This window comes from Silene latifolia, chromosome X (assembly GCF_048544455.1).
Source record: "Silene latifolia isolate original U9 population chromosome X, ASM4854445v1, whole genome shotgun sequence".
NCBI classification, from domain to species: Eukaryota; Viridiplantae; Streptophyta; class Magnoliopsida; order Caryophyllales; family Caryophyllaceae; genus Silene; species Silene latifolia.
This window is the reverse complement of record NC_133537.1, coordinates 196,571,531-196,582,130: the sequence shown is the minus strand read 5'-3', so window position 1 is coordinate 196,582,130 and position 10,600 is coordinate 196,571,531. Positions and strand designations below refer to the sequence as shown.

General features: G+C 39.5%; 1 protein-coding gene across 1 annotated transcript; it reads right to left on the bottom strand.

Annotated features, from left to right (window-relative positions):
- Nucleotides 1–3,338: 3,338 nt before the first annotated feature.
- Nucleotides 3,339–7,777, bottom strand: LOC141623772 (altered inheritance of mitochondria protein 32-like). Its single transcript, XM_074439925.1, has 5 exons — nucleotides 7,327–7,777; nucleotides 5,808–5,893; nucleotides 5,274–5,579; nucleotides 5,095–5,178; nucleotides 3,339–4,005 (listed from the first exon to the last, which is right to left on the bottom strand). Exons 1-5 carry the CDS (start codon nucleotides 7,699–7,701, stop codon nucleotides 3,636–3,638), a joined length of 1,221 nt encoding a protein of 406 aa, XP_074296026.1. The 5' UTR covers nucleotides 7,702–7,777; the 3' UTR covers nucleotides 3,339–3,635.
- Nucleotides 7,778–10,600: the final 2,823 nt, after the last annotated feature.

The following is a 10,600-nucleotide window of genomic DNA, read 5'->3' as shown; positions in this document are numbered from 1 at the left end:
TGAAGCAGGGTAAGACTGCAATCCCGTGGTCTGAGTTCGAGAGGGCTATGAGGCAGGAGTTCGTTCCGGAGCATGTTCGCAGCAAGCTACGTGATGAGTTTTATTCCTTCAAGATGACCGAGGATATGACGGTGACCGAGTACTATCATAAGTTCAACGAAAAGGCCAGATATGCTGAGGATATGAGGCTAAATTAGGAGAATTTAGCACTTCGCTTTGTGAAGGGGTTGACTTATCAGATTATGGAGAAGCTACCGGCGGGGACTCTTACCGATGTGAAGGAAGCTTATGAGAGGGCTGGACGGGCTGAGAGATTGGTCGAGATGGCCAAGGAAAACAAATAGAGGCGCTCTGAAAAGAGGAAAGCTGAGAGTGATGGCGATGTCCAATCCAGTTACAAGCGGGGTAGCAACAATCAGGCAAGAGTCTATTCTTCTGGGTCTGGTTTTAGTGGAGGTTCTTCATATGGGCGTGGTCATGGTAGTAGCAGCAGCTGGGGTATGACATGTTTCAACTGTGGTGGTGTAGGTCACAAGAGGCATGAGTGTACTAGTGCAGTGGAGAGAGGCTTTTAGAGACCGTCACACGGGAGCTTTTCACAGGGACCGACGCAGAGCTATGCTAGCAACCGACCAGCTGGGTCATGGAACAATCAAAGAGGGCAGAGTAATAACAACGGTGGGTTCAACCGCAATGGCGGTAATTCATATCAGAAACCGGCGGCTAACAAAAATCAGTGGTCAGCTGCCAAGCCTTCTACATCTGCCAGTACAGTATTAGGGGTGGTCAAAAGAGCAATGGCAAACTGTTTATGATGAATAAGCAAGCTGCTAAGGATGATGCACACGTGATCACCGGTACTTTTCTTGTTAACAACGTTTCTACCTTTGTTTTGTTTGATTCGGGGGCGTCACACTCGTTTGTATCATCGAGTCATGCTAGGTCTATGGGTTTGAGAGAGTTTGAGTCTGTAAAAGATGATGTTTTTATACCGTCGGGTGAGTCTGTGTCTTGTGGGAAGTTGTATGGAGGGATGTCCATGGTTATTGGGCAAGTTGTTCTTCCAGTTGACTTGTTGGAGTTTCCTATGGATGGTTTTGAGATGATAGTCGGGATGGACTGGTTGGGTAAGTATAAGGCTAGGATAGACTGTCACCAAAAGAATGTTTCTTTAAGAGGTCCTAAGGGGACTAGTGTGTCTTATCGTGGGTTAGTTATCAAACCCAAAGTCAAAGTGATTGCATCGCTGACATTGAAGTCATACCTGAGGAAGGGGTGTCCTTTGATCCTATGTCATGTGAAAGATACTTGCATGGTAGAGCCAACAGCAGATCAGATACTAGTAGTGGGAGAGTTTCCAGATGTTTTTCCAGATGAGATACCGGGTTTACCAGCGAAGAGGGAGATCGATTTCAGTGTGGAGTTGAAACCGAGGAGGGGACCTATCTCTAAGGCCCCGTACCATATGGGTCCTAAGGAGTTACAGGAGCTGAAGAAACAGTTGAATGATTTGGTGGACAAGGGATACATTAGACCAAGTGTATCGCCTTGGGGTGCACCGGTCTTGTTCGTGAAGAAGAAAGATGGGAACTTGAGGTTGTGTATAGACTACAGAGAGCTGAACCATGTCATGGTGAAGAACATGTATCCTTTACCGAGGATAGATGATCTTTTTGACCTGTTGAGTGGAGCAGGTTTCTTTTCGAAGATTGATCTAAGGTCGGGGTACCATCAGGTGAGGATTTGGGATGGAGACATATCAAAGACAGCTTTTCGATCGAGGTATGGTCAGTATGAGTATGTGGTGATGCCGTTTGGGTTAACTAACTCGCCAGTAGTGGTTATGGATCCGATGAATCGGGTTTTCAGCCAGTACTTGGACCAGTTTGTGGTGGTGTTTATAGATGATATCTTAGTCTACTCCAAGACTAAGGAGGAACATGAGGAGCATTTATGATTGGTGTTGCAAACTTTACGTGACAATCAATTGTATGCTAAGTTGTCTAAGTGTGAGTTCTAGTTGGAGAAAGTGCCTTTTCAGGGCCATGTGATCTCTAAAGAGGGTGTAGTTTTGGATCCTTGCAAGATTGAGGCGGTGTCTAACTGGGAGGCACCAAAGAATGTGGCCGAGATCAGGAGTTTCTTGGGTTTGGCAGGGTACTATCGGCGGTTCATGAAAGACTTTTCTAAGATTGCCAGGCCTATGACACAGTTGATGAGGAAAGAGAACAAGTTTCGTTGGGATGAAAGTTGTGATTTCGTTGGGATGAAAGTTGTGAGATGACGTTCCAAACATTAAAGGAGTATTTGACCACAGCTCTAGTCTTAGCTTTACCTGAAGGGAGTGAGAACTTCGAGGTGTATACAGATGCTTCGAAGAACGGGTTGGGTTAAAGATTGATGAATTATCCGTCATTTTCGTCCTCCATTGTTTGATCAATTAGGGCACCATCAACTACCATTTCCGTCAAAGATTGATGAACATCCGCCACTTTTAGGAGATTTTCAGATGTAAACGATGTAGAAAATAGAGAGAAAATGGATGGGAAATGGATAATGAAAGTTTGAGTACATGTTTAAGCAGTAGAAAGATAGAGTTTATGTTGATAAATGTTTAGAAATAGATGTTGATGGAGAGCATTAATTGCTTGTAGTGTTTATTGTTAATTAAATAATGGGACAAGTACAACTCACAAATTAAATACTGCGAATGGCACATCACAACACCTTAGGTAGCCGTCTATCTCATTGCCACTTGACTGCTTTACCCGGTACCACATCCAAGCAATATTGTATATATTTGACCCGTCGCAAGCTTGCGACTCTCCGTCACAAATAAGAATTTGTGCGTAGAAAAGCAATAGGATTCCGTGGTCAATCGTATTTGGCCGGTTAATTTTTCATAGGCAAAACAATCACCACTGCAAAAACCGCTGTATTTGGCTTGCTAGTTTTTCACCATTGTAAAGTCAAGCAGCTTATGTTACAATCAGGTAAATTGTAGAACTGAACTTCAGAAGTATCATGGCAAGGGAAATACCCCACTAATAGCATGACCGTAATACATATGTGCCCAAAACACAAATGATCTTAATCAAACGGAATAAAGAGAGTGGCTCGTATGACCTATATTACGTAACAAATTTTTTAACAACGAAGGCTTTCTTCATGTAGGTATAGCCCAACACATGTGGCTTTTAGCGATTCTGTTACTTGAAAATACGCTTACAAGAAATAACTGTTACGTGACACGAGTACACATGAAATGAGAATTCAAGCTCTCACTAAAAAAAAAAAAAAAAAAAAAAAAAAAAAAAAAAAGAAAGAAAGAAAAAAAAAAACCAAAATGAGGTGCAGGTTTCATTAAAAGAAAGTAAACAAGGATTATCCCCATATTCAGCAAACATCAAGATAATGCAAACTTTTGACAGTAAACTAGCAGCAATAATATTGGCAAGTGGAATTATTCATCGTTTAGTCCCCACTACCTCCCAACTTTTAGGGCCATTAACCAGTCACTTATAAGAATACACGCAGTATTTAGGGTTTACTTTGTTTATACCTTTGTAAAGGATGATTGGCTCTAGTATCACTATTTTGTAACAGGTCAAAAACATAGTAGACTTCAGGAAAACCTATGACGGCCTCTTGAAAACGGTATAAGCCACAGCAATGGTTGCAACAGCTCCTATAACACCGGCAGCAACCAAAACATCACTCTGCTCCCACTTACCAATCCATCCTGGTAAGCACACTGAGCATTGTTTCTCCGAAGACTTCTCTATGGTAGTCTTTGGGGTCACTTCACGTTCACCGTTAATTGCTGGCCCATCTCTGCAACATGAAACTCCATTCGTACCCTGGCAGCAACTTTCAGTACCCTGTGCTTTTTCTTCAGTTTCTGGAAGAGCATTTCCATTAGATGGCTTGTCCTCAACTTTTTCATTAGATGGCTTGTCCTCAACTTTTTCCTCAGCAGCCTCGACTTTCAAGCCCATTTGACCCCTGATGTTGATCATGACAAATTAATTCAAGAGGTGAGCACAAACATAAATTAAACATCACAAAATCTCACACGAGGACAATCACAATGTCTCTTGATAATGTTACCGTGAAACTTCCCCATATTTATTAATAAAATTCAAGCTATCCAACTTAATGAATAATAACACTCCCTCATTTCCTATTTTCTTCTCCCTTGGGCCTTTTTGGCATTTTTTCTTGTTCTTTTTTTTTTTTTTTTCTTCTCAGTTCTCTTCATTCCTAGTTAGGCAAGTTTTTGACAGTTTTTTTTAAGGCTTTTACCAAATTACCTTTATCAATTCCTTACAAAAATCTTAATACATACACCCCTCTCTAACCTCCAGCAAAAATCTAATTCTCCCGGCACCATTCACCGAACTTACTTACGACCACCACCACCATGCAGACCCTCGACAGACCACCACCAACTTTCCTCCGACCACCTCAAGCCTTTCCTCCTTCCACCAACTTTCCTCCGACCACCACAAGCCTTTCCTCATTTGACAAACTTTCTTAAAAAGAGTAAGAAAGTGAAAGGGAAGAAAAAAATGGAGGGACAATATGGTTACTAGAGTTAATTATATACTTTCTCTGTCCCGGTCATTTGTTGTCTTTTTCCATTTTTTGGTGTCTCAGTCAATTGTTGTCCTTTCGATTTTAGGATTGCATTTGATGAGCAATTTGATCATACACACCCAATTTGGTCCACGTGTCATCTTATAATTGGCCTCCTTCCCTTTCCTTGGTCTTTGTGCCAAAACCAAAGGACAACATTGACCGGGATGGAGGGAATATAATAATATACAATTAAATAGGTTGGTCTCACACTAAACTGTCTCGAAAAAACTAATCAATGGAAAATTGTGTTGCTAGTACTAAGAAATGAAATACAAGACAATTATTTACAAACCATACAGCTATACAGCACTAATAAGATAAACAAAGATAAGAGTACATGACTACATGAGTCACACATAGGTAAATGACGTAACTTTTAGACCATAGCCATCAGGGAAGAGTATGTTATAATGGTCCATGTGACAAATATACATAAACTATAACTTAAAATACCTCCAAAGTTTCTCAATGATTTCACCCTTGCCAATATGCACGTCAATCAAGTCTGGGACATCAGCAGGAGTGACATACCCATACCTTCAAAAAATCAGAAAAGTCGCCGAAAATAATCACTAAGAGATGTATGGGAAATATAAAGCAAGGCCAGCAGCAGTTCATAAACACGACCTTACCAGTCACCAATAACCTTCCCCTTCTCATCGGTTCCAAAGATTATAAGATTTCCAGCATACTTGTGGCCACCAACATGAGAACAGGCATTCACAAAAACGTGATCATTCAGACTCCTTGACTCAATTTCCTCTTTGAACTTTTCAACGAGGACAGGACCACAGACACCACATCTTTTGTCCCTGCTAGCATGAGCACACACAAAAATATATGCACCTACCAAGGACTCTGGAATACCAGAAGCCCATGGCTTACCCTGTACAAGAACATCTTCTACAAATCCATCCACATCTGACTCCTTCAAACCCCTACAATTAGCAGAAAGTACATTCAATAACTCTGGGAGAAGACAGTGAAGACAACTGAAAAAAGTCACGTCATTACGTTTACAAGCCATTGTTTGCTTATCTATGCCCACAAATTGAGTAAAATAAAGCAGTTAGTTTTCAGAAGGTCGGCATGACAACCGCTAGCCCCGCTACCTAACAGTAACCAGAAGAGCACTAAGGAGGGAATTAATCACAAGATTTACTTACTTATACTTGATCATTTCTGGGAAAATCAGCACATCACCATCTGTGAACTCAGTCCCTTTGCATCTCCCATATATAGTCAGACGAGTCTGCATGATCAGGAACCACAGTAATGTAAGCATGGTCAACATAAATGTTGTACGTACACAATGGCGGAGTCAGGATTTGGGGTTAGGGGGGCGAACAAATAATGCCATAAGATAAACTTGAAAAAAATTTGAAAATTTTAACTAAAACTTGCGACATTTTCATTTTCCAACGGGGGCAAGCGCCCCTGCTAGTCCCCCTAAATCCGCCACTGTATGTACACCTAAAGCTCTCCCATATATAGTCAGACGAGTCTGCATGATCAGGAACCACGGTAATGTAAGCATGGTCAACATAAATGTTGTATGTAGTATGTACACAGTGGCGGAGTCAGGATTTGGGGTTAGGGGGGCTAACAAATAATGCCATAAGATAAACTTGAAAAAAATTTGAAAATTTTAACTAAAACTTGCGACATTTTCATTTTCCAACGGGGGCGAGCGCCCCTGCTAGTCCCCGTAAATCCGCCACTGTATGTACACCTAAAGCTCTGATGATTAAAAAGCATTGATCCAGTACTCTACTCAACCTCCCCAAATGACAGACGGGCTAAATTCAAAGAAAATAGAGCAATACATATGAATGAAATGGTCATTTAGCCATATTGAACGATTCAAATCACCCACACCAGATTTCATGAGAAGACCTATCAGATGTAGCTAGATATAATAAAATTTGCCGGTTTCATCACAATTTTTCCAAATTCTTATTCTATCAATAAGAAACATTCATTGGATATTAATGACAGTAACAAGCCACATTATCAACGAGATACTTTCAATTTAAGCCTCAATGTCTAAGCAGTTAAGCAATTAATCAGATAAACAGGCCAGGGCTATAGCCTATAAGGGTCATCATCACCTCATACGGGCATGTCAGAAAAGTTGAGGTGGGGGAGGTAACACTTGGAAAGATTCATATAGATTAAGTAACATTTGAGAAAATTTAATGATTACTCTTAATAATGGTGGAGCAGAAGAAGAAAGTTGTCTCAACAACAACAAGCCAACAACATTAGCCCAGTGCCACAATGGCTCCCCCAAATTGCGGGGTAGGGGGATCAGATGTACGCAACCTTACTCTTGTGTTAGTAAGACAAAGAGGCTATTTACGAATGACCCAAAACGAAAACTGAGTCTAGAACTGCAACTAAGGACTGCTACTCCACAAGAGCAGGAAGGGCAGCCACTTTAGCGAACCATTTTGATTTCAGCGCTGTATTCTGTTAACAGTAAAATAAAAAAAGAGTGGTAGTTTAATTGGGATTCGGCATTCCGTATTGGTAACTTGTTAATGCATTTTGCACATTGGAATTTCTGTGGTTGGACTTTGTATCTTGATGAAAGATAAACAAATGATTGGTACCAACGGAGTATAAAACAAGATAATAAATGAAATTGAAAACACTAAGAAATCTAGAATAAAGAAAGAAAACCTTGAGAGGAAGATGATCCTTGCGAGATTTAATAGCAGCAGAAAGAAGGTAAGGAAGAGGATCATCAACGGAGTTCTCGAGTCTAGCAGGCCAATCAAGAGGTTCCTTGTAACAGAGGAATACATGCCTCTCGTAATACTCAACTGTGTTACCAAGTGATGAAGAATACATTTCCGAACGATCGAACCCAACGTCATCCGAAGCCGCCATTGTTGTTGTTGCAGATGAAGAAAAGGATTGTATTTGTATTTGTATTTGTATTTGAGTGGGTTGAAATTGTTTTTTGGTAAAATTGTGATTTGATATAAATATCAAGAGACTACTGGTACGGCGTCTAATAATGGGAAAAACTACCAATCCAAACGTGGTACGCATTCTAACCCATTATTGTGATGTGATGTGATGTTTTTAGTATTTTATTCATGTGGAACCACCATTCATACACCCCGACTAGGTACAATCCGAGTTGACAAATTCAAAACTTTTACTCGCACAATGATAATGACAATATATAAGGGTCAATTGATAACTTATACCTAGTATAAGTCGTATTTTTAAATCTTATACCTAAGATAATTTTTTTTCAAAACTTATACCAATAAACTTGTTTTCTTCCAAACTTAATACCAAATCTCAAATAAAAACCTAAAATAACAGTCATACCCTTATTAATTAACCCACACCTACCATTTTCCAACAATATACTTCATTAACCTCTCGTCAACCACACACCCCCACCACCCATCACAACAAGCCCTCTCCTCCCCCTACCGCCTGCCGAGACCACCACCGCAATTCCGTCCCCTACTGCAGCCCATTAAACACCCACAAATCCAAACTCACAAACCCCAACTACACATCACCCTCCACTTATACCCCATACACGCCTCGTCCTTCATCCAGTCGAAAACCCCAACGATCTGGTGTTTTTGAGTGCGGAAAAGGTTGTTTCGAGTAGATATGATTGGTGGTCAAGGTTTGGCGATTCGAGCCTGGGAGGAGTAATGCTAGGAGAGACGTTGTGGAGAAGCCATGTGGGGCGCGGCAGCAACATCCGCGGGAGGTTGAGGGCGGCAGCCCTGGCACTAGTGGTGGTGCCGGTGGTAATTAAGTGGTGGTTATGGTGATAGGGTGTATCATTGTGTATGTGGTGGATGTGGGGTTTAATTGGCTAATGTGGTGGGGATAAGTGAATGTTGTGGGCAAATGGTTGGTAATGGGTAATTAGTAAGGGTAAACTGGTCAATTTGTGAGATATGGTATTGAGTATGGAAAAAATGAGGTTTTTCGGTATAAGTTTTGAAAGAAACTTATCTTAGGTATAAGATTTGAAAAAGCGTGTTATACATGGTATAAGTTATCAATTTACTCTATATATAATGTAACTTCACTTTTTTTTTATAAAATAATTATATATTCCGTAGTCGTAAGTATGTTCTCAGTCGTAGTAATCATAATCATAATCATAATCATAATCACAATCACAATTCATTTCATAGCAATATGTACCATATATGAAAAAAGTTCATCCTATATTTGTGTTAGGTGGAAATAGTAAAAATGTGTGTAATATATCGAGTTTTGACCTGTTTTGACAAAGTTAGTAACGAGTTGATGGCATTTGTTTTGACTGTAATTTCTCAGCATAAGTAAAATTTTGGATAAAATTTAAAAAAAAAAATTATAAGGCTGTAATTTTCAGAAAGTAGATTATATAAGGCTATATTCAACAATTTTCATTTTGATTTAAGATAAATAAAATTGCAGCCGAACTAACGTGTTTTTGTGTTATATTTTGTATGAATAAACGAAACAATAAAAGATATGACGAGTGTAGCCCTTCTTCCTCGCAAAAAAATTGAAACTAGACCCAACTAACACTCGGCCTCGCAAGGAAGAATGGTAACTATCTCACCCTTGCAAGAATGAAATAACAATCTTATAACTCGCAAGTCGCAACCAAAAGAACGAACAAGAACTTCTTGTATTAACTCTCCAAATTGTATGTCGAAAACAAAATACAATTACCCCTATTTATACAGACAAAGTAGACCCACGTATAAACACTCTAAAACTGACTAAAACAGACTAGTAAAGACTTGCCTAAACTGATTCTTACCATGGCACAATTTGCCTTATTTCAGCTATGCTAAGATTAGGAAGCAAAGTGAACACTTTTATTGACCTAAGATGATCAACGATGTGCAAAACATTGTAGCTAAGTGCATGGTTTTTCAAAAGGCGAAAAGTTCATTCACGATGGGTGTTTTGTATGGATTTTGCGCAAGGCTAATTAGGTTAGGGAATAGTCTAGGCAGGGTTAACTAGCTCGGATTTATCTGTGTGTATTACAGGGCAGGGTAGGTAATAATGAAAGTAATGCAAATAAAGTAAATAATAAGACAAAAGAATTTGTACGTGGAAAACCCTTAAATAGGAAAAAACCACGGGCACTAAAGCAGGAGAGGATTTCACTATGATTTCAAGTAATTAACACAATTTATGTAATATCGCTTAAGTATAGCACGTAGTGTAGTAGTATGAGATTACTCGAGTATTTGTTGTATCTCTTCAAATGATCTTGAGCTGCTCTTATATAGCCAAGCTTGAACGGCTGCATAATCTTCTCCATCAACGCGTAATATTTCCTCTTAACGATGCCATTAATTACTTTATTGTTGTGCTTAATCACCCACATAAATGCTCGATCTTCATTGCAGAATCTTCCTCTTAAATATCGTTATTAATACTCGGATATATGTAATTATTAACAGGATATTATTATTCTTGAATAGGTCAAATATCGTCCTTATAATTGACCAATGTCCTCTCCTTGCCTGGTGCCAGTCTTGTTCTACCCCGACGATTTTGTACCCTGACAGTCAGGTTAGGGTAGGGACTGTTAGGGTAGGATTTTACCCTGAAGTATCTAGAAAATTCTAGGCCTAACAATTGCCCATTATCTCCTTATTATCGCTGGGCCAGGCCAGTAATAAGGAGATAACGTTTAACTTCCTTATAACGGTTGAGTGAAGTCCAATCACTTCCTATAACGGCTAATTGTAGATCAATGCAACAGGTGTTGAATTTACTGCAAACTTCTTTAACTATTACACTGCAAGTTGCAGTTAAAACCCTAATCTTATCGACTATAAATGATCTTTCACTTCTTGAATTAACCTAAATAAAAAACCGTTCTTTTCTTCTGAAAAATATTTTTCTTTCTTAAATCTTCATCTTCAAATTTTGCTTAATTCACAGAAATTTCCTAAAA

Excerpts from the sequence above, each read along its gene's own strand:
- LOC141623772 (XM_074439925.1), bottom strand. The coding sequence starts at position 7,701 with ATGCGTACCACGTTTGGATTGGTAGTTTTTCCCATTATTAGACGCCGT. Across the intron at positions 5,894-7,326 it reads AGGATCATCTTCCTCTCAAG|ACTCGTCTGACTATATATGG; the intron begins GTTTTCTTTCTT and ends CTGATCATGCAG. Across the intron at positions 5,580-5,807 it reads CCAGAAATGATCAAGTATAA|GGGTTTGAAGGAGTCAGATG; the intron begins GTAAGTAAATCT and ends TGCTAATTGTAG.